This window comes from Rattus rattus, chromosome 6 (genome assembly GCF_011064425.1).
Source record: "Rattus rattus isolate New Zealand chromosome 6, Rrattus_CSIRO_v1, whole genome shotgun sequence".
Lineage (NCBI taxonomy): Eukaryota > Metazoa > Chordata > Mammalia > Rodentia > Muridae > Rattus > Rattus rattus.
The window spans coordinates 20,937,353-20,961,619 of NC_046159.1; the positions used below are offsets into that span (position 1 = coordinate 20,937,353).

The 24,267-nt window shown below is 43.1% G+C and overlaps 1 protein-coding gene across 1 annotated transcript in view; it reads right to left on the minus strand.

Moving 5' to 3' along the window:
• The window catches only part of C6H12orf4 (chromosome 6 C12orf4 homolog), a 35,690-nt gene that overhangs the window by 6,653 nt on the left and 4,770 nt on the right, over window positions 1–24,267 (minus strand). The window contains exons 3-11 of the mRNA XM_032905615.1: window positions 23,424–23,569; window positions 21,612–21,793; window positions 18,196–18,295; window positions 17,976–18,097; window positions 13,666–13,772; window positions 13,193–13,390; window positions 12,539–12,667; window positions 7,993–8,067; window positions 3,261–3,463 (exon numbers count right to left, since the gene is read on the minus strand). Coding sequence (XP_032761506.1) covers window positions 3,261–3,463; window positions 7,993–8,067; window positions 12,539–12,667; window positions 13,193–13,390; window positions 13,666–13,772; window positions 17,976–18,097; window positions 18,196–18,295; window positions 21,612–21,793; window positions 23,424–23,569 — 1,262 coding nt within the window. The remainder of the gene's footprint in view (window positions 1–3,260; window positions 3,464–7,992; window positions 8,068–12,538; window positions 12,668–13,192; window positions 13,391–13,665; window positions 13,773–17,975; window positions 18,098–18,195; window positions 18,296–21,611; window positions 21,794–23,423; window positions 23,570–24,267) is intronic.

The window sequence follows — 24,267 nt, forward strand, 5'->3', positions numbered from 1 at the left end:
ACTAACTGTAGTTGAGCCGTATCGCATTATATATAAAAAACGAGAAAGAAGAGTCCACAAGCACAACGCAAAGACAAGGATGCGCTCACAAACCTTATATGGAGTGGAAGCACAAGAGCCAAGACACTACGGAAATGAACTCGACTAGCCCACATTTCAAACATTTTTTCACATTTCTCTCCCAGTACCCATCTCATCTGTTTATTAAGAATCAGTTCTTCTGTCCACTCTGTGGGTCTTGGAGGTCAGACTCAAGTTGTCAGTGAGCTCTCTCCAGCCCTTAGCCCACACTTCCAAGTGAAAATCAGGGATACCCTTGAACAGAGAGAGGTTAAAGTAGCTCAGAGTACACCGGCAGCTTCTAGGGTACAGGAAACGCTCTGTTCTGTGTATGGTTTGGGTATGAATTACAGGGGTTCAGTCTGACAATCTGACTGGACTGCTTGTGTGTACTAGGTACATGTACTCAAAGCTTCTTCATTTCTAATCACAATTGCAGAAGCCACAGCCCCCAAAGCATTCCAGGAGTTAAGAGCACAAAGACAAGTGGGGACTCAGGCCCGGGCTTGAGTCGGGCTGACTCCAATAGGACAGTGTCTTTGGGTCACAGACAGATAAAAGCCAGATGCTCCCCTCCCCCACTGCCCAAGGCTGGTTTTCCTTTTCATTTACTCTTTCTTTTCAGGCTGCAAACAATTCCGTAGCTTTCTTGTCTGTCAGGGTATCCGGGATTATTTTGACACCTTAAAGTGTGGCAGCCACATCCAGAGATCCTGTTTGCTTGAGGGGGAGAAACAGCGTCTGAAAACACATCTGCACAAACTTACAGCACACACCTCTGTATCCTGGGTGTGTGTCGCATAAACTTCTCGACCCTGAGGAGGTTTAAATACAGCAGATGGGAGGCCTGCGGCTCAATCTACTTTTGTGAATTAAATTGGACACTTCCGAAACAAACTTAATGTTCTGCAGCTGGCTGTCCCAGTTTGAAGGGCAACTTTTGTAACACCGTGGGAGAGGGAACGCTGTAGTATCAGATGTCTGGAAGTCAATCTGAACTGAGTGACTTTTGGAAACAGTGTTTTTGAGGTTGTTTCCCACCTACGTATAACCATTTTTATAAGCTGGTTAACCAAGAACCCAGCTGCAGGAATGTCTGGATGTTTCCTTGTGGCAGAAATTCATCACAGTTGTCACTCCCTAAAGACCCTTTTATAGATGACTAGTTAGTTAGTAAGTTACTAGTAAGTTAGTAAGCTTAGTTAGTAAGGATCACGAAAACATTCTCCACAGAGCTGAGATTCTACAAAGCTTTGTCCATTTCTCCTGATTCCACCCTGGGGAATGCAGGAGAGGCTCCAGGAGAGGACTGGGAAGCAGGGAAGGGTGGGGCGGCCATCACAAGATGGTAACACAACCCTCTTGACTAAAACAGCAGCAATGTGCTCACTGAACAAAGACCCTGGCCGTGAGTGCAGGCTGAAGGTCACCTAGCATCCTCACTGAAGTGAACTGATTATGAAGTGTTTATACAGGTTGTAAGTTTACAATAAGGCCTTTTATTTTGTTTTGTTTTGTTTTTTCTTTTTTCTTTTTTTTTTTCCGGAGCTGAGGACCGAACCCAGGGCCTTGCGCTTGCTAGGCAAGCACTCTACCACTGAGCTAAATCCCCAACCCCAATAAGGCCTTTTAAATACCACCAGTTTATACAGGTTGTACGGTCACAGTAAGGCCTTTTAAATACCGCCAGTTTGGGGTAGGGAGCAGTTCTTCACATCCCCTGCTACAATACAGCACTTGTACAGATTTTTATTTTGGTAATAACTTTTGGTCATTGTGTTGGATGGTTTTATGTCAAGCTGACACAAGCTAATGTCATTAGAGCGGAGGGAACCTCAATTAAGAAAACGCCTCCATAAGACTGGGCTGCACTCAAACCTGAAGGGCATTTTCTTACTTAGTGATTAACGGGGGAGGGCCCAGCTCATTGTAGATGGTGCCGTCCCTGGGCTGCTGGGTCTGGGTTCTATAAACATAGACTGAGTAAGCCAGGAGGAGCGAGTCAGTGAGCCGCAAGCCCTCCGCAGCCTCTGCATCAGCTCTGCCTCGGGCTCCTGCCCTGCTTGAGTTCCTGTCCTGACTTCCTTGGATGATGAGCAGTACTGTGGAAGTGTAAGGCAAATAGACAACTGTCTTCCCCAAGATGCACTGGTAATGGTGTTTCCTCTCCAAGAAGCATTGGTAATGGTGTTTCATCACAGCCACAGTAACCCTGATAAGGACGTCATCAGTAATCAAGCTTCCTACCCGGCATTAAACCTGCAGGGCAGACAACTTTATAAAGACCTTTGCTTCGTGTAGTGGTACATGTATATAATATTGGTACTCTGGAGACAGAGGCAGGTTTGAGGCCTAATCATGAGTTTGAGGCCAGCCTGTGCTATACTGAGTACCAGGCCAACCAAGGCTTAACTTGTCTCAAATAAATAAAGGAAAATAAATAAATAAATATCCACACTTCCCTTACCCCTTCCTCAAATAAAACAAGTGTCCAGTGAGAGACCTGCTTGGCAACTCTGTATCTGCTTGTTCTGAGAAAAGGTTAACTTCTTTCTGAGGGACTCTCCGGAAAGGACTCACCTGCACGCACAGGGTTGCAGCTCATTTGTTCCTTTGTTCATTTGAAGTTGAAGTTTAGACTTTGTTTAATTTCTACAACATATTCCCTGTACTTAGCTTTCTCGTGAGGGAAGACAGCAGAAAGGAAGCAACCACAGAAGCTGTCTGGAACTAACAGCGACAAGTAAGTCACAGCAGCTAATGAAACGGCAGACGATGGTATAAACCACTGTCTGCACCATCACACACATCCTGGAGAAGACACTGAACTGAATCTGGCTTCTTCTTGCTGCCTATTATATGCATTCAGAAGGTGAAAATTAATCCTAGCATTGGCCAGAGTAAGTGAAGGTAAATCCATTGCTCCTTAAAGTAAAACGGAGAAGGAAGAGGATGCAGAGGTGAATCGTGGAAGAGAGGCAGGGAGGCACATTTCCTATCAAAGTAAAGGATCCTCTGGAGTCCCCATTTACACTATAATTTCCTGAGCATGATTCACTGTTTTCTATGTCACTCATTTAACTGACCCAACAGGAGATACAAAGGCCCAGCAGTTACAAGAACAGGACCCCTTTAAGATGTAGGCTGTTAACGGGATTGCTACGTACCACGTTCAGTAAAGGTCAGTGTTTCCTGCTTACCTCTGACATATCATGCACCAGCAAGAGAGGGATGCTTATCGTTGTGATATCGTGGGTACAGCAAACCTTGAGTATATTCCGGAGTCCCATAATAGCGGGATCCCGAGCAGTGATGTTTCCCGACTTCACATTGTCATCCACACAGAGATGGAAAGCAACGTGGATTTCCGAGAGATTAGAATGACGTGTAATATAAAATTCTCCTGTGAACAACAAATGCAGCCATGATTCTCAAGCGCATGAGTCACTCTTATCCACAGCTCTATAAATAACCACGGGGGGAGGGGCGTAATGTGTTGACATCGTATCAGGAAGCCAGTGCGAGCACTGCTCCTTACTCTCAGAGAAAAGCAATTAAAATAAGAGATAACGGCTAGTTTGTCAAGAGGATCACAAAGTGGTTTGAGGTGACCCCTGGATTATAGGTAAATGAGTTTATGATCTCTATTCAACATAAACACTTAAATGTCAACTTAACATCTGGAACTGTGACCTGGCTCCTGCCTTCCTGTGTCTTGATTGCTCTCTCACATCTCCGTTGACTGGCCAATCTCTGCTCATCAGTTTCTCTTGTCAGAAGTGGAAACTGCACTTAAACTCCTTCCTACACGTCTGTCCCCATTCACTCCTTCACTGGTCCAAAGCGGTTAACACACACTGGGTATCATTCTCTCACCTAAACACATCCAGTAGCCCTCCAGGGCCTGCATAGCTCCGACAAGGCCTTTCTCTTCAACACTCGCTTGCCTCACCTCTCCTTTGCTCAAACCCGAGTGGCTTTTCCCAGTTCAGGCTGTTCTGAAGATTCTGGCATAACGGACTCCAGTAGCCACATCTCAGATCCTCAGAACGGCCTTCCTTGACTATCCTGATGCAGGACTCCTCTATCTCTCACACATTCTTTACTACCATTCTGTTTCATTGTCTTCTTAACAATGACATCCTACAGTTACAGAAGTTATATGACAGTACTGTTTATGGTTCATGGACAATGAAAGCTGTTTCTATCTTAATAATCCATCTCTGACACACAGAAAGTTCTGAATAAACTTTTGTCATTTGTTGACTGCGTGAGTGCTTCGAATGAACTGCTGTGCTTTTTCTTAAACTGTAAAATACAGGGTTCTCTCTCTCTCTCTCTCTCTCTGTGTGTGTGTGTGTGTGTGTGTGTGTGTGTGTGTGTGTGTCATTAAAAAGTGACCTGTCCTCCCAGAGGTTTATTTTTACTTTCCTACAATGAACCCTTACCCTCAATTTTAGTCATCCTTGCCTCTAATTATATTGTTTTATTTTAAAAACCTAGTATATTTGTATTTAGAATTTCTTGGTAGGGTCCTACCAAGATCCAGGACAGAACAACAGCCCAGCTATGAAGTTCTGGACTGGTGAAGGGAACACATGTGGAGGTCAGGGCAAGCGACAGATTAACAGTTTTTCAAGGAAATAATGGGCCAAGCCTTGCAGGCCTGACAAGTGACAACAGCAACCCGTCTGGTCAAATAAGCCCACATGGGGCCTTCCCTGAGTGCTAGAGAAGGAAAAGCAACACCAGTGGCCATGAGAATCCAGGTCACTTGAGCAGATAAAGGGATCTTAACCTACAACTTGAAGACAGTCTGTCTTGTAATATATAACCTCACTTTGGAATATCCTACTGAGTGGCAAACACCATTGCTTTATAGCTGTCCTGACACTCAAGCAGAGGAGAAATGCCGGGCTGGCTCTGTTGCATCCACACATCAGGCAGCATACATCCTGTATCGTCATTACCGAGAACAGGCTACATAGTGATTCCCCATTAGAAGTTACCCACCTTTATGAAAGCGTGGTTTAAAATACTCTAAGGTAAGTATAGTCTGGAGCATAGACTAGTACACTAATCGACAAGCAGCCATTATTAACTAGTAAAGTTGCTAGAATGTTTTAAGTATAAACTTTTATCTGAACATTTTATTTGCTTTTCATTGAAAATTTTCAGGGCTGTAAAAATTCAACTATCAAAAACAGTTGAGAACCAGTTGTAAATTGCCTTGTTTGTATAGATGAAATTTGTCTCCATAAAAGTTACAAGTCAGTGGCTTAATTACAAAATAGGTTCATCTAACTGCTACTTACAACCTCATCATGTTTTAAAATTTATTCTCCTTTAATAAAACTTATGGTATTTTGTTTATTAAAACCAGTGGCCTGGACTGCCCTCCACTGGTGGGGTGGGAGCAGCAGTCTTGAAGGACTCGGCTTTCTTTAAGGGCTGGCCACTGGAGTTTGACCATGCTACAGTGAGTGTACAGGCAACACAAATTAGGCTTGGTATCTTTTTCCTCTTTTCCTCCTCTTCTTTTATTTTTGGGGAGGTCATAAGGGCAGGGGGTGGACCTGGGAGGACTGGGATGTGTGATTGAGGTGCATTGTGTGAAATTCCCAAATAATAAAAATATTTTGTAAAAAAACCCAAAAAACCAAAAAAAAAAAAAAAACAAACCTAAAACAAAATAATTTCAGGAATATAGAAAGAGCAGAGATGTACTTGTTCTCCATATTTATATAAGATAATGTGTTTGGGGAAAATATCTTATAGAAGCACTTTGGGTAGGAGAGAGGGCTCAGCAGATTAAGGCGTTTGCTGCCAAGACTGATAATATGAGTTTGATCCCTAAGATCCACAATGGAAAGAAGAGAACTGACACCCACGACTTACCCTCTGGTGTGAACATGGACACACATGTAAACAAGTGTAATAAATGTATAAAGTGCTCTTGTATAACACCCACGACTTACCCTCTGGTGTGAACACGGACACACATGTAAACAAGTGTAATAAATGTATAAAGTGTTCTTGCACCGCATCACCTTTAGTTTCCAGTGTGTACAAGCTGGACTTAAAGATGCCTCTCACAGAACCCAAGCAAAAGCTTTTCTTTAAAAACAAACAGGCAAACAAACTAGAAAAAGAACACAGATGGGGCTAGAGGTATAACATAAGCCGTCCAAGGAGAAGTAAAGAGATCATGCGGCGGGGTGGGTCTGGTCAGAATGGTACAGACTCATCTCTGGGCCCCGAGACGAGTCTGCCTCCTGAATGCCTGCAGAAATCTCAGAGGAGGGGCTCCCAGCACTGGGATGGGCTGTGGGCCAGCAGTGAGGGAAGACAACTTAGTGAGCCAGTCAGGTGCTCCTAATCCCCAATCTGGCACTGCTTTGTCCGTCCTTAAATGACTCGCCTCCTGGTCTCATTTTACCCATTAATAAAATGGGGGCCAGTCCAGACGCTGGCAGCAGTGATGAATTACTAAGATACCGTAGAGAAGGGTCTAGGTTGGAAGGGGAGCAGACCTGCTGCTCTCCAGCATTCTTTGGCTAGGTGAGACGTGGACTCACTTCAACTTTCTCACCGGCACTTTGCGCAGAAATGTGGGAATCAGGCTGACTGCTCGTTTTATGAGGCTGCTGTGAGAACCGATGGCATAAGCTGTTAAGTATGAAGATCATAGTAAAGAAACAACTATTCCTGGGCTACGGGGAAAAGAGATAGGATAAAAACACATTGTATAAAAAATTTAAAAGGTAAAAATTAAAAAATATGTAATATACCTGTTTTTCTTCATGATTTAAAATAAGTTCTGATGGAGATATTTTTATCTCCTGTTAATATGTTGGGTATGGAAATTCAGATGCTGTCAGTATACGTGGTAGGCAATTTAACACTCCTTTCTTACCTCAGACTTAAGGCACACCATTCCCTATTTAGTGGTAACAATGATACTAACTCATAGGCTTTTTTTAAAGGAAGGAAGGAAAGGAACTGAACAATGAGAGATACAGGCCCTTCCACAATAGCAACAGCCACCACACTCCTAGAAAGCCAGTGTGATGACTCAGATCATGGGTCTACAAAGAGTAAGAGACAAACAGCCTCCTGTTCCACAGAGGGGAGGAAACGGCTGTGGTGAGTCTAACATTATCCATGAAGGCAGGAGATGCGAAGGTGGGAGGAAACTTGGAGGCTGATGACCACAACCCAGTGGGCTATGCCTTCTAAGGTAAATGCAGAAACGGGAATGACTTTCCCCTAAATTAGTGACGTGGCCTGCGTGTTCAAGGTCTGAGGAAGGAAGTGTGAGAAAGTACCTAAAAGAGAACTGAAAACTATCAAGGAAGGGCTATTTCTGAAACTATAAAACCTACCACTGTTTAAGAATTCATATTTACAAAGCACACAGGGCTTCTATTTGGTGCCTAAGTACCAGTAAGTGAATTTAACCGCAAGGAAAATAGAGCTTGAGTTCACATTAAATGTGTCCAATAACAGTAGGGGGAAGACACAGGCAGGAGGATGCGAGGGGGACTTGAGCCTGCATCAAAAGGCAATGCCCCAGTCCAACCATGTTCATCCCCACACACCACTGCTTATAAGTTAGAGTAGAAACACCTCCTAGCTCACTCCTTAGTAACTAAGACACAGTGTATGGGAGAAAATTAAAAGTATAAAATCGTGAAACCTACATGTAGCTTTGTGGTTTTTCTAATGGAGTAGAAGTCATCTCTAGTATAAAAGTGAGATTTGCACTGGAGAACATCAGTGAATTATACGGGTTCTATGGGCATCCGTGCTGTTCCAAAGGCGTATGTGGCTGGATATGTTATAAATGGCTCCCAGAAGAACACGTTTCAAATCTACTACTAGTGTGTTTGACTATCAGAAAGGAAGAATTTGAAATAAAATAATACTCACCTGGTAAAATATTTAAATAGTTTCTCTCAGCATTCTTAGATTTCTCATCACTTCCTCCATTTTGGTTTCCAGAATCTATTCATAAAAAATATAACACAAAGAAGTATTGCCCCATATGAACATATATTACCCCTATTCTTTCAAAACAACCACATAGAAAAGTGTGCTTCGTGCCTCAACACTCCTGGCACTCTGCCCAGGCTTCCTTCACATGGACTTACACATTCACAGGCTCTGTGACCTCCCTCCTCCCTCCTCCCTCCCCCTCCCTCCTCCCCTCCCTCCCTCCCCCCCCCACTGTTGCAAACACTAAGCATGTGCACCACAGTTTAGCTACATCTCTTAATCTTACACGGAGAAGAAAGGTTTCAGTAAGCTGCTATCTAAGCAGGGGGGCGGAGACAAGAGGTGGGGCCAGCCTTGACCCCTCATGGTTCGACCACATTGGACTTACCAACACCCTAGTTTTCTTCTGAGAGGTCAGGGCACTAAGTTAGCTGCACATGAAATAACTTCATTAGATAGCTGTGGTGCGGCCATCTTTATTTTTAGACTCTGACTCACTGTTGTTGCTATAACCTGCTTTGGACTAGATAGACAAGCTAGAACACCAAGAATCATGTTATATTCAGCACACTCCTTAAATTTACTGTCTCGTCTGACACTATAGACAACAGCTTTCAAGCATATATATGATACTGTTTCTGAACTTTTTCAGACAACCAATAATTCTTTTTTTTTTTGAGGCATGATATTTTCTTAGAAGGATAAATGTTGGTTAATGAGAGACATTTTGATTGAGCATACATTGTTAAGACTGAATACATTATTTAAATATATGCCCATATTTTAATAGAAGATACACCTTGACTTCATAAGAATTCTCTTGTCAAAAATACAAAATGGGTACTATTTTTCAAAGTAGCAGTGTTTTAGTGGTGATCTATTTACATCAGTTAAATTAAAAACTATTTTGGAATCTATTTTGAAATGGCATTCCATATTCCATATTAGAAAAGGCAGACTTTCAAGTTGCTATGAACAGTACACACTGAAACGTTAGCTCTGGAACACTATCTGAATATACTAAAGGCATAGTGTTGGCTAGTGAACACTGACAAGTTGACTTACACCAGTAAGTCTAAACACACAGTTCTGAACTAGCAGAGAAAGTGTGAGCACAGTAGGTAGACAGAAAGCTCTGAGCTGTTCATATGCGTGTCTCATGCAACAGAGCAGACCCTGGCAACTGACGTGCTGGAAATAAGCAGCGGGTTATAGCACAGACACTGAGAGAAAACTCTGCAATTATGATCACAGAGGGAACGAACAAACTCCCTATCAGAGAAACAGACCAGAGGACAGCACACCAAACAGTCAGCCCCGAAAACGTGTACACAGTAACATTACATGGAACTGGGAATTTGTACATACAAATACAATATTAACATGCAGTAACAATGCATGAAGAAAAGAGGCCATGAGTTTGAAGAAGAGAGGGCAGGGGCATATGGGCGGGTTTGGAGGGAGGAAAGAAAAGGAAGAAATGTAAGTAAAATACAATCTCAAAATAAACAGAAAAGGGAAAAAGAAACAAGAGAGAAGAGCTCACAGTCTACTCTTCTGTCCATGCTTTTATGAGTAACACTTTGCTTAGCAATATAAAGAGGTGATATTTATTTAAAAATGTGATGTCCAGAGCACTGACTGCTCTTCCAGAGGTCCTGAGTTCAAATCCCAGCAACCACATGGTGGCTCACAACCATCTGTAATGGGATCTGATTCCCTCTTTTGGTGTGTCTGAAGACAGCTACAGAGTATATAATAAATAAATAAATCTTTAAAAAATATGATGTCAGGTTGGGGATTTGGCTCAGTGGTAGACCTCTTGCCTAGCAAGCGCAAGGCCCTGGGTTCAGTCCCCAGCTCCGAAAAAAAGAAAAAAAAAATATAATGTCATATATCAGTTTTATCATGAACTGTAGAAACACAGTGAACGTAGCAGCCACAGTAAAAAGTGGATGAAGCACCTTGGGATAAACAAGTATTTGTACATCAGACTGCAAGCACGATGAACGAATATGTGGTCATGTGCAGAAAAAGAAGACTCAGAAAGTGTTTTTCTAAGACTTTCTCTAACATACAAGTGCCTTTAAGAGGCTGAAAGAGGATGACCACAGGTTCAAGGCTAGCCTGGGCTACACAGCGAGTTCTGGAAAAGCTGGGGACATACTGAGATACCATCTTCAAACAAACAAAAAAAAAGAAAGTTATCTTTTATAAAGTGCCTCATTCTATTGACTTATTTAAATTACAACACAGTTGCTTTAACAAGAACAAAATACCACGCCACACACACACACGCGGCCTTAAGTGTGGGTGGTTTAAAGGCTTCCTGTTGTATACTGCATGCTATCGCTCATAGACTTAAATCTGCCTCCTTCTCCCACACTGATGATCTCCACCTTCATGCGTTTCGTCACTACTACTGAGATTAAAAACCATTGGAAGGAGCTGGAGGGAGCAAAGAGAAGGGTAAAGTGATATAATTATAGTTTAATTAAAATGCATTAAAAATTTAAAACATAGATGCGAAAATATTTCTGATTCCATCATCACTAGCTGGAGAGGTGGAGGGAGAGGATCACAGTAAGAGCACACGCTGAAGTGCTCTACACAGTCCTTTGTTAGGATGGCCTCCATACTGGCTTCCTGACCTGGGCGTGGCCCTGAAACGTACAATTATTTATTGTTATTTATGTACTGCTCCTTACAGTTAAAAATGAAAGAATAAACACCTACTGACAGGGGACGAGCCAGTACCAATACCCTGCAATGCACTACTACAGACCAGCAAAGACACCAGGGGCTCTGTGGAGCGGTGGAGATGATCTGCAGGGCAGGCCCTCAGTACAAATGCATAAGGAGCGTGGGCATGGAAGGTGTCACTGTGCGGAAAGGACAACTAGACACACATGCTTCTGCACACACACACCCATCTGGAAGGCACAGGCAGGCAGGATGGGAAGGAGGGCAGCAGTACCCTTCCATCCCAGTTTTCCTTTCTGTCGTCTCAGTTATTCACCACCAAATGTGGTCCAGAAGCATCAAACAGCTCCAGAGAAAACAGCCCAGAAGTCATCAACTGCATGCCAACCCATGTAACAAGATGAATGTCACACATCGTACTCTGTTCCATTCAGGGCATGACTCATCCCCTCAACCAGCATGAATTCTAGCTGCTGTGCTGTCAGATCGAGGGTCAGAATCAGTGTGCCTCAAAGCTCGAGACCAGTGATGCTGACAATCCAGATGTGACAGAGAGAGGCCACTTAAATGCTTCCCTTAAGAGAAGGGTGAACCCTGAGGAGTTCTGTACTGCAGTAATAGTGAGGGTGGGTGCGAGTTTAGCACTGCCGTGGACTGCAGCACCTCCTGCTGCTCCTGCAGCAGCGTCCAGAAGACAACTCTTACCTAGGACAGTCTGGAACCGTCGAACTAACAGAACAGTGTAACAGCTAACATGGACGAGGAAAGGAGGAGCACTGAGATCTTGGGCAAGGGATAAGCAGTTTGCTCTACAGTTGAGTCAGTTTCAGGTGGGATTGGGACCCACTACACACGCAACACTTATCAAGACACTGCTGCATGCTCTGACCTCAGGGAACCAAGTAGCAGCCTCTCGGGTGACAGACATTTTGCTTAGTTTGAGGTGATTAGTGAGCTATCATATATATAGCTATAGTTGGAAGACGTAACATCCCTCATTGGCTACTGATTTAAATGCTGGCTTCCCGATTGGTGGCACTCTTTTGGAAGGTTCTAGAATTTCAGAAGTTGGGGCAGAGGTAGAAGGAGGAGGATAACTATAAAGTATACTTCAGTAAGTTTAAAATTTTTCCAATAAAATTTCTAAGGAATTTGAAAAGGATGTTGCATTGTACATAAATATAGGGAAAAAGTCTTTCAACCACATCAGTTTCTCTCTCTCTCTCTCTCTCTCTCTCTCTCTCTCTCTCTCTCTCTCTCTCTCTCTCTCTCTCTATCTCCGCTCTCTCTCAGAACAACCAAAACGACCGACCCTAAAGTCAAAAAGTCAGAGATGGTACAGGGCTGGAGAAAGGGCTGCAGTCAATCCCTAGCACCATACGAAAATAAGAATAAGGAAAAATTCATTTTTGTTCCATTTTAACTCTGACTTCAGTGCCCTTTATAGAAATGATTCTATCCATTAGAGACAGCATGGATCAAAGCAAACTTTTCGAAGGCTCTTACTTTAACTATGGAAAAGAAATTTTAACATGGTTTTTACTAAGGATCTTGAAAGAAATCAATTGAAAAAAAAGAAAGAGAGAGAGAGAGAAAAGAAAGAAAAGAGAAAACTGAGGGGAAACTCTAGCTTCTGAAGACATTAAATTTTGTTCTTTTTTTCTCTCCCAAGTCCCCCCACTGTGAGCTTGAGCGTGCTTCAGTGCTTGCCTGCCTTGGCCTAGAGTGTGTCTGGGGCAATAGTAAGCCCAGGCTTTAAGGATGCTGCATTACTGACCGCGCGCCTCCTTGCACTTGCTCCTGCGCTGGGTTCTTGCGTACAGCGCCACCTGCTGGACAACCTCCAGTTGCTCCTCAATCCGCGGGAAGTGGAAGTCCGTGCATTCTTGGCAAACTGTGGCAAAATCTAAGGGATCCAAAGTATCGTTCTAAATGTAATCCATCAAATACTTATCATTTACTTATAGAAGGTGATGAGATCTAAGCGGGATAATGAAGTTTGTAAATATGATTTCTTGTTGTTTGTTAATAACAGCACATTAAATTAGGGTACAACAATGTCTACCAACACTTCACTCTCAGGGGTAAACAGTCCGCAGACAAGAACATTCTAATACAACTCCAAGTCTTCTCTAAATCACACACACACACTCTGATGGTAATCTAGCCCCGATCTCTGTAAACAGTAAGAAGTGTTCCTTTTGTTTGACTTAGAAGGCAGGGGGACACCGAGTAACGGCAGGCCCTGTTCTAAAATGAAAAATGCGTTTATAGTTGGATTATCACTTTTACTTCTCTGTTACTCCAGCACTTAGCAAAGGCAGGAGGACTGCTTTGAGTCCAAGGTCAGGATGGGCTACAGTGTGAGAAGCCTCTCAGTAGGGGACTCTTGAGAGAAACGTGGTGGTGAGTACCTGCTGTGCCTACCCACCTCTTTTGATGCCGCTATATGAATTAATCCGATTGTCTACTAGTAAAACCAGGCCACAGAGGGACGTGGAGTAAAGGGACAGTGCCGTCTGGAGCCGGTGGAGCTTCACGCCGCTCCCCTGCGTTCTCTTGTGCTTACAGAAGTCCAGCATGTCTGCCCTCAGCAACCGCAGATTGTGCATGGTCTTCAACTGGGCTCCTAGGAGTGGACAGGACAGAGACAGAGACCGCTACGGAAATCCTATAGCAGATGCAAACATCTGTGGCAAGACCCTGGATAGATCCATGTTCCAAATGGTAACTACAAGTGGGCTCTCTAATCTCCCATTTTAATAGCCATTATAATTTATCTGCAAATATATAAGCTAAAACATAAATTCTAGCCTGTGTGGAGAGGGTTGTGAGCTGGGATCGGATAAGGGCAGATTCTGCTCACTGCAGGAAATGTGTCTGAAGTTAAGAGAGCTCCCATACCCAGGTGAATGGTGAAGCTTTCTTCCAGCTTCCTCTGCTCCTCATAGATCCTCCCAGCGGCGTCCGCAGATTCCCTGAACTGACTCGGCTGCACTTTAATTTCTTCACTGGAATTAATACAATTACCGTTATTCTCATTGTATATTCATCAGGATTTTTTGTTAGAGGAAAATAAGTTCACCATGAAATGTGAGAGAGCCAAACAGCTGACGCAGAGCTTAGTTTATTCCTAAACTCACGTTAATCCATGGTGACAAGTGAGACTGTAGCAGCAGCAGGTTCTAAGAGCCCTGCTTGTCCTTCCACTTCCTCAATAAGCATGTGGGCTATTCTCTTCAGTCATTGCAATATCAACTAACACAGCACCACTGAGTATTTCCTAGTGGTTTAAAAATGATTCAGGGATTAAATGATGAACTAGTATGTAATATCTTTAAAAGCCATCAGTCATACTTAAAAATTCTCATAATGGCAAATTCTAAACAAAATTATAAAATAGATGAGGGGACAGCAATGAAGATTAAAAATTAAAAACTTGGGCTGCTGTGGTGGCTCAGCAGGCAAAAGCTCTTGCTTCACAAGGCTGACACAATGTTAAGTTCGATCTAGGGAGGATTATGGAAGGAGAAACACAACTTCAGAAGTGTACACACACACACACACACACACACACACACACACACACACACACACACAATGATGATGACCATTACAGTGATATAATGACAGTAATTTTAAAGACAGTTTTAAGTCTTTTTAATTAAAAGGCCAGATAAAAAAAGGACTGAAAGGTTCCCTTTGGCACTCCCTGGTCTGGCCGCATTTCCCCAGCGCTCTCCTCTCACTAGACAAGCTCGCTCTTTGCTCTGGGGAAAAGTTATCCCAGAGAAGCCATGACCACATAACTGCTTGATTCAAATCCACGGCACTAGGCAATGAAGAAAAGCGAATGTCAAAGTGTGGCGTGGTCCCATAGGTGCAGGACATGAGGACAGTCTGCTTCCATCAGTGCACACTTGACAAAGGCTGTTGTCCACACAAGGAGGTCGACAGAAATCAGCTGACAACCTCACCAGCATTCTGAAAGGCCACGCAGGGTAGAAGTCGCTTTGGACCAGGTCGGAGACACAGACTCCTGCACCTGAACTCTTATTATCTTCACAAACTGTGTTCAAGGAACATGGGACAGGAGCTGAGAGAAGCCTCTCGGAATGCCTGACATCTGAGCCAGACATAAGGCTTGCTTCAGACTGGAGCTGGACTGACAGGCAGCAGAACTGGACCAAGGCAGGCCAGGGCTGGGGTGTAGCTCAGTAGTAGACGGCTGGACCCACAGTAAATGATAAAACCAAGACTGCACCGCTGTGAGTGGGACAACAGCATAGAGAGGGCTTACTCTATGGCACAGGTTTGCAAAGACTGCTGGGTGCTGAGGATGGAGCAGTGTGGAGAGAAAAACTCTCTCAAACCCCAAGTGCCAGCCTAGAGCAGCATCCAGCTACTGTAGAAAATGAAGCCTTTTGGGAACTGAGTGTACAGACAACAGGTCTGCTGCCCTGCTGACAAGATGTCCATCTTCTTAATAGTGATGGCCCATTAACTTCAGTACATAATTGCTGTTTGGCTAAATATATTCCTCTTTTGACAAGGTCTTACTTTGTAGCCCCTCGATAAATAAACCAGACTGCCTCAAACTCAGATCAATCCGTCTCATTTCTGCTCAAGTGCTGGGATTACAGGCATGTGCTGCCCCTCCCAGGTAAAATCTCTTAATCCAATACCTATAAAGCAGGAGGAGGGAGAGCTGGCTATGTAGCACACACCCAGAATTCCAGTGCAGAGAAGGCACAGGAAGGAGGTCACTGCTAGCTCAAGGCTAAGCTGGTCTACAAGAACGAGTCTGCTTTTATAGGGTATGGGTAAGAAAATGAAAAGGTAACCAAGAGCAGGAGAATCCACAAAACATCTGAGGACAGACAAACATCCAGATGATGACAAACACAGATGATGAACAGGCAGAGCTTTCACAGCTTGGTAAGAAGAAAATGATGCAAGGAGAGACACGGGGATAAAGTCACCACACCAATATCTGTCCAATACACTAGCCATCGGGGACCCAGAAGTGAACTTGGAATGGGAAGTCCCAGTCATGCCCATCAGGATGGAGCGCTGGCCAAGGCCGCAGTGCGGCGACCACTCTCAGGGAGGCTGATGAGATGGCAAGAGGAGATAGTGTTCTATATGAAGAGCACAGAGAAAATGCCATGTCTTGACTGTGGTATAAGTTTTATGATGGTAAAAATTCCTTAGTCTGTGCTCCATTAAAATGGGTGAAGAGGGGTTGGGGATTTAGCTCAGTGGTAGAGTGCTTGCCTAGCAAATACAAGGCCCTAGGTTCGGTCCCCAGCTCGAAAAAAAAAAAAAAAAAAAAAAAAAAAAAAAAACGGGTGAAGAAACTCTGGCCAGGGTCCGCTAACAATGGTGCCCCAATGTCAGCAGGAAGCAGCCATAGAGAACACCCCTTACCCAACACCCAATGACCCAAGGATGAAACAGAAGGGAATGAAGGGACTCTAGTCTGCCCAAGCATGGCAAACATGGCTCTGGCAGGCCTTGACCTTCTTCCTCCTGACACTGAATACCAAATGCCAATTGAAGTCCAGCAATCAAAAGCCTCCCCACTTGGCTCACCTCATTAACAAGCCCAATCAATATTAAACACCTCATCCTAACACAGGGTCCCCTTGTACCTTTATAAATCTCCATTTTCCCATGCACCACATCTGTCTCTTCTCTCCAGTGGCACTCCTTTGTTTCTGTGGGACAAATACTCTTTCTTCCCTTCCTCATTCCCTTCCCCTTCTCCCTCACCCTCTATCTCCTGCTATCGTCTCTTATTCCCTGCCCTCTGTCCCTCTGGGGCAAATAAATCCATGTGCTGAGAACTTGAGCTTAGGACTCCTGAGCTGATACTGGTCCCTGTAACAGGTGGACTTTACTTCACATCATTTATTCCCCAATAGACCTAAAACAGAATTTGTGCTGCTTGTGGAAACACCTACAAAAGGTAATAATAGTAAAAGCGGTTTTCCCGAAGACATAATGGTTTAAGAAGCAGCAGTTAGAGGCCAGCATTTACACAGTGCCCTACACACTGAGCCAGAGAGCACAGTGGCAAAGGGATGGGTGGTTTCTGTACCAAAACCTTTTTAGTCCGTTAAATCCTTTGCTTTCAGTAGCTCTCCTACAACACATAGTGTATGCTCTACACTTAGGTCAGTGCACCCACTCCTGCACGAGAGCCCAAGGCATGCTGGGTCTTGACCCCTGAACCCTACTGTTGTCAAAATTCTGGCTGGGAAGTAAAGTGCCTGGGCTGTTCCTAGAAGATGGAACAGTTTTGGAAAACAGTGAAGCAAATTAAAGACCATCACATGCAGAAAAGAGGTAATAGAACTGCCACGGGGAGATTTTACCAGCTCCTTTCTTGTGTGTGGAGGCATGTGTGCACACAAAGCTGTACATGTGTGAAGCTCCGGGGACAAACTGAAGAAGAAGAAGAAGAAGAAGAAGAAGAAGAAGAAGAAGAAGAAGAAGAAGAAGAAGAAGAAGAAGAAGAAGAAGAAGAAGAAGAAGAAGAAGAAGAAGAAATATTTCTTACCCTTAATGTAAGACTACTGGGAGACTGACACGACATAGAGACAATGGTCATCCAAAGCCAGCCTGGGCTGTACACCAGTGTTTACAACATGCACTAGCACATTCTGGAAACAGGGTTACTGTACTTAAAGACCTTTTCTCTTTCCGCTTACTAAGTGTCTGGCTTTCATCCAGTCATGCCAAGTGTAATACAATGTAATGAAATGAAAGAAAAATACCTGTAATTCTACCCTTCAGGATGCTGAGGCTGGGGGATTTCCCCAGATTCAAGGCCAACCTAGGCTAAATGCCAAGTCTGAGGTCAGCAGAGCTATATAATGAGAATCTGTCTCAAAGAAACACAAAATAGGGCTGGAGAGATGGCTCAGTGGTTAAGAGTACTGGCTGCTCCTTCCAGAGGACCTGAGCTCAATTCCCCAGCACCCACATGGTCACTTACAACTGTCTTAACTCCAGTTTCAGTGGATCCAACACCTCACACAGACAAACGTGCAGGCAAAGCGCCAATGCACACAAAATAAAAATAAATACATTTTTAAAAATTAGAACTATAAAGTCTTTGATTTTCATCGTCAAGCCACCAGGACTCAGTTTTACAGTAAGCATCAACCATGATAGAAGCACGCGACACGACAGTGGAGGGTCAATACCTGAGGGAGCTGTTGTTGGGGTTTTTTAGGTCCTGATGAAGCTTTATCACCCATTCCTGATATTCTTGCTTCTGGATAGCTGTAGACTGCTTCAGTTCGTTTGACCATTTATTCTCTAGGTCCTAAAGAGAGAGAGAGGGTCCCAAGCAGCCCGTTTTTCACAAGAAAGAGGAAACACAATGACATATGTAAAGCCACCGCTACCCCTGCTCTCACTTACCTGCTGGGACTCAAAGTGCTGGGCAGCCAGTGAGTTCACATCTTGATCTGTGAGCGACTTCCCCAGTTCCTGCATCACCTTTTCCATTTCAATGCCTTGTCTAGAACAATGAACAAGTGAGATATGTTCACCACAATTTTAGGGTACACAGCCACGAGTGAAAAGGTAATTTTTAACTTATGATAGATAATATATCTAAGGATTAAAACTCCAACACCTTGAAAATGCTCTGAGTCCTTGAAAATGAGTCTGTGAGCACTGACAGTTATGTCTTCAAGCCTGTCTCATAGGCAGCCAGATCACTGTCCTGAGCTTAATCCATAGCTGAAGACAGATGAAATCCAAGCAAGCTCTCGGTGGCTGTTTAGTAGCTCCACCCCTTCTCATTCAGGTCCTCAAGAAAAGCTCTACAGCAGCGTACGCTGATTCCCAGGCAAGTGTGTGTGAACTGACACGAGCTCAATGCAGAGAGCCAGTCTACTACACCCGGAGACTGCGATTACAGTTACGTCACAGTCACTTTAAGAAGCAATGCGAAGTACAACCTGGCGATGTAGCCCAATGCTACTCTCTTCACTCACCCAGAGCAACAATGGACAGAATGGGTCCCCTACAGGAGAAGCCAGACAATGGTGGTGGAGGGACGGACAGCAGTTATTTAGCCATGGTGACTAGGAGGGCATTAGGGAGGCTCTGCTTTGCTGGAAAACGTCTATTTCTTGATTGGATGGTGGCTTACAAGGGTTGGCTTGCTCTGTGAGAATTTTCCTGAGCTGTACTTCTAAAATTTATTGTCTGTTCTGACTGTATTAAAGTATCTTTTAATATAAATGCATTCAAAAAGTATTCTAAATGATATTTTGAGGGACTGAGAGATAGTTCAGTCGGATGCCTCACACTCACAGAAAAGCTAAGAGTGGTAGCATAGCTGCAACCCTAGGCTTGGGAGGCAGAGTCAGGTAAAGCTCTGGAATGCACTGGCAGATACTGGAGCCAAACACACAGGCTCCAAGTTCAGTAAAAACCCTGTCTCAAAAAGTATGGTGGATAGAGACTGAGGAAGACACTCAGTACTGACCTGGCCTTCACATGTATTACATTACATTACATTACATACATACATACATATATACATACATTCATACATACACATACCACCCACCTACACACATGAAAACACCCACATGAATATGCACATACTCCATACATATACATACAAAAATCAGTAAAGATATAAATTTAAAAATATATAATAAATAAAATTAAAGTTTTACTGTCATCCTAGTTAAGTAATTTGTTCTTAAAACTGAGTTTAAACTTACTCAGAACAATTAAGTAGGATAGGTAGATGTGATAAATTTACACTCATGAACACTTTGACATCTGGAAATATTCTGTATGCTATAGCTCCCACTTCACTACATGCAATGAGATGATCCCATAAGCCTTTTTGTTTGGTTTGGTTTTGAGACAGGGTTTCACTACACAGCCATGGCTGGGCTCGTGCCTCTGCCTCTGGAGAACTGGGATTACATTGTGCACCACCACTGCTGGTCATTGCTGTTTCAGAAAGTACTAGGTGTCCAGTGAATAGTACGCTTATAAGTGAGATTCATTTAGAAACAAAAATGTCTACAGATTTGCATTAATATTTTACAAGTCCTCCCCCTGGTGGATAAAAATATTATTGCCTTCCTTCTAAAGTTTAAAGAACTGTCTAGAATATGGTTTCATAAAAGCAGGTTATTTCTCATTAAAAAAGACAAAAAGAATTCAACAAAACTTCATGAACATTTACATCATCCTGAATGTATCTAAAATGTGGTTAATCATGTAATTATTTTTAAAGATATTGCCTGGATTAAGTTCAAAAGAAAGTTTATTTTATTTCATATAATGTGTTCACTGGCTCAGAATACAAAGGATGACAACTGTAACCTGAATGTCAAATGATAAAACAATATTACTTCTCTTAAAAAAAAAGCAAAAACATGAAACAAAAAACTTATTCCACAATAGAAAAATCATTAGTTCCAGAGAGGGTAAATAGTCGGTGAGTTAATTCACTGTCTGTGGTAGAGTAGGAACTGTTTCAGAGAATAATAAACAAACAGAATGGGAATCACTTCCGATTTAGAAAAGAGGGCAGCCCGACCAGAGGTGCCCAGACAGGGTCTTCTCAGGAGGAGCAGGCAGAATTAGTCAGGAGCACAGGGGAGTCAGGCAGAAAGGAACCCTTGGGACTCACATGGCCGTCCAGACAGAGCGTTTGTATCATCTCTGTTTGTATCATCTCTGCGCACCCTCAGCATGCTGTAACTGATCTCTAGCCCTTCCCATGACTAGTGCAACAATGTAACTAGTTGTCATACTGCATTACTCAGCAATCGCTACCACAGAGAAAGGCTGAGAATGTTCAGAACAGGTATAACTCTTTTCCCCTCATGCTGTTGACTGGCAGTTGGCTGAATCTTAGACACAGGCTCAAAGCCTGGGCTCACTGTTCAGCATCATGAAAGAAAAGAAATCCATCTATGGTTATATTATATTTTAATCTCTTAACTATAATAACTAAAAATAAGGCAAATTATTCACACACTGAGAGACTTATTGTTTTCTTATGCAAGGCTAGTGAGAAACACAAGCACATGGCGGGTCATTTCAGTTGTTTGGTATTAATATTAATTCAGTCACAAAAAACAAGTGTTATTTGCTCTTAACAAGCTTCCACAACAAAAACACCATGCAAGTAGTATTAAAATTCATCCTGATGGTATGTATACCCGTACTTTTAAATAAATGCTTTGAAGTAATAAGTGGTCTGCTAAATCAAAATGGATGGTCTAGGAGGATGCCCTTCTTACATCACACTTCACAGAACAGAGGGAGGAACCTGAGAAGTCACACTTTACACTAAAGAAGCCGGCAGCTTTCTACTTGCTCTGAAATGTGTATCCAAGAAAGCACTCTGCATGCTGTCCTAGGTAAACTATTTGGAAGGAATTCAAATCTGATTAAAATTCCGAGATGATTCTAGGGTTCTTTTTATTTTCTTCCTAATGCAAGATGCTTATAAGATGACTGAGAGTTACCATGGCCTAGAGGAAGACCACCCACGAGAGGTTCGCAGCAGGCATAGAACAAGGAGGAAGGGCTAACAGTTCTGAAGTCTTTCTCATCCACTGGGGTAAAATTCTAGTTTTCCTTGGATAAATCAGTGAATTTATGGAACCCAAGGTTTCCTCACCTGCACAGTGAAGATGCTAAGTGTGGGGCTGTGTAAAGATCAAAGAAGACAGCTCATTTGAAGCATTTCCCATAGTGTTGTAATTTTATAAAAGTGCAAACAGCCTGCCCTGAAGGTTAACATATTTCACAATGTAACATTTAATTGTAACACAAGAAATGAGTATTACCTCTCTCGTAACTTTTTCAGCTCCACATCTCTTTCGCCAATCAATTCTGAGATGCTAACAAAGTAATTGTGTTCCAGATTTAAGAGAGTCTCAGAGGCCGGAGAATGGATTAGGTCATGGTACACATCTGCAAAGTCTTCATCCCAGTTAGGCTCCTCAGGTCTCGCGTGCTCTAGGGTTGTCTGTGAGATGACACACATTCTGTCATGGCAGAGCACTGCTGTTTAACATGCTACTGGAAAAAGCACGCATATTACGACTGTGCTTTTGCACAAGGACACAGAGACCCTGCACTAACACACATGTAGATGTTATTCTAGGATTCTCTGAATATAGAAAAAGAACACAGAGAGGAGAGATATGATCTAACTTGTTATTATGAAACACCTAGGAAAAGGTATGAGGTACTCCTGCAGAAAAAGGGAAGGAAGTGCCCAGAACAGTAAGAAAGTCAGTATGTCATGAACTCATTCCCATACATGATGCATATGGGTGCCTGTACAACAGTATGAACAACAAAGCTAACACCATCCCGGTCGCCATCCATGTCAGGACAGTGGGACTTCTCACAACCACTAACTTGAGTTGTATTTGAATGTGTTTTATGACAAATGTCTCACTTGGGGTTACTATGGCCATGGTGAAACACTATGGGGAAGAGTTCATTTTACTCACAGTTCCAGATCATTATCAAGAGAACTGAAGGCAGGAACTCAAGCAGGGCAGGAACCTGGAAGCAGGAGCTGATGCAGAGGCCATGGAGGGGTGCTGCTTAGTGGCTTATCCTCGTGGCTTGCCCAGCCTGCTCTCTTATAGAACTTGGGCCACCAGCCCAGGGATGGCACCACCCACAATGGGCCGGACCTTTCCCATCAATCACTAAGTAAGAAAATGCTTTGTAGGCTTCCCACAGAAGATCTTATGAGAGCAGTTTCTTAATTAAGTTCCCTCCTCTCAGATGTTATCTTGTGTCAGGTTAACAAAACTATCCAGTACAATAAATATAATTTGTATGTAATAATTTATAACCAGAAGAAAAATTGACTATTAAAAATGTATTCTAGGGGTTGGGGATTTAGCTCAGTGGTAGAGCGCTTGCCTGGCAAGCGCAAGGCCCTGAGTTCGGTCCCCAGGTCCAAAAAAAAAAAAAAAAAAAAAAAAATGTATTCTAAAAGAGTCAGAAGTTAGTAAATAAGAAAATGATGTGTGTGGTGTCTTGGATTTCACGAAACAGGGCACACTAATCACACGACTCTACAGAGAAACAATGACATCATGAAGACAAGTGAGAACAGAGGTTAACCAGAGCTGAGAATAAATTCTGGTCGGGTGACAGACAAGACATCAGCTGGACCAGAACTTCAGACTGATTTTTTGATGTAAATAAACATGTTCCAAGGACTATGTAGGACAAGGTAGCTTCATGTTTCCATAGTTACTATAAACATAGTTCATAAAAAATAACAAAGATTGTTTTTGGGCCCAAGAAACAGTTCATTGGGACCTACATGGTGGAAAGTAAGAGACGATTCCCTTAAATTATCTTCCACAAGTGCTTGGTGGCACAAGCAACCCATACACGTGTACACACACACACACACACACACACACACACACACACACATAAAACAAAAATGTAATAAGAATACTTTGTCTTAGGAGCTCATGTTGACACAGAACAGAAACATATGCTGTATGTAACTGGTTTGCACAAAAACTGGATTCTATACTTTGTTTCTTACGACTTCAACAACTAAAACATCTTCATAAGGTCTGCGGTGTCTGGAAGCAATGCTCTGACCCCCATCTCACCTCAGCATACGCTTTGGCCCACGTACTCGCCAGCTGGTGTAGATCTACCTCGCCAGAATTTACCGCCTCCAAGCATGCTTCTGCATCACTGTCATGGTCTCTGAGGGACTCTTCTTCTATAAACCGGGCCAGAGCTTCTTTTAAGTCTGTAAGAGGGATAACAGATGCCATTTTCAGCAAGATGTACACACGGTAGGGTAAAGCATTCTATTATGAAAGCTAATTTTACCTCCATTCCAAATGAACTGAGTGGTCCCCGAGACACACATGATGGAAAGAGAGAATTAAAATTGTTTTCTGACTGCCACACATGTGCCGTGGTATACACATGCACACACAGAGGTGTAAATAAACAAAATGAATAAATGTGCAATTTTTAAAAAATTTAAAATGTAGAATCCATATATCTAACAAGTTTCCAGTGAGAGTGTTTGTCTGGGATGAAGCAACCCTGAGAACTACCAATGGGGTGAGGACATGCCCTGTTTGTGTCCTGACTCCTGGTTTATATGACAGGACAGTGCTAGAATGCTTCTAGCTTCCCTTACAAACTGTTTTCTGCTCTAGTTGGTGGCATGAACCTGGGAGAACAGGGCCTAAAAATAAAGCTGACTCCTCACCACACAATGTCTTACATGACTCGGATGTACAGGTTCCTGGTTGTTTGCATCTCAGAGAGAACCTCAGCTGAGAGAGGACTCCAGTACAGTGTCATGCGCACAGGCCTGTGGGGCGTGTCCTCGATCCTGACTGATGTGGGAGGACAGATGGGGTGGTATCTCACCTCTGGGCTGGTGGTCCCGAGTACTGGAAGAAAGCAGGCCCAGCAAGCCATGGAGAACAA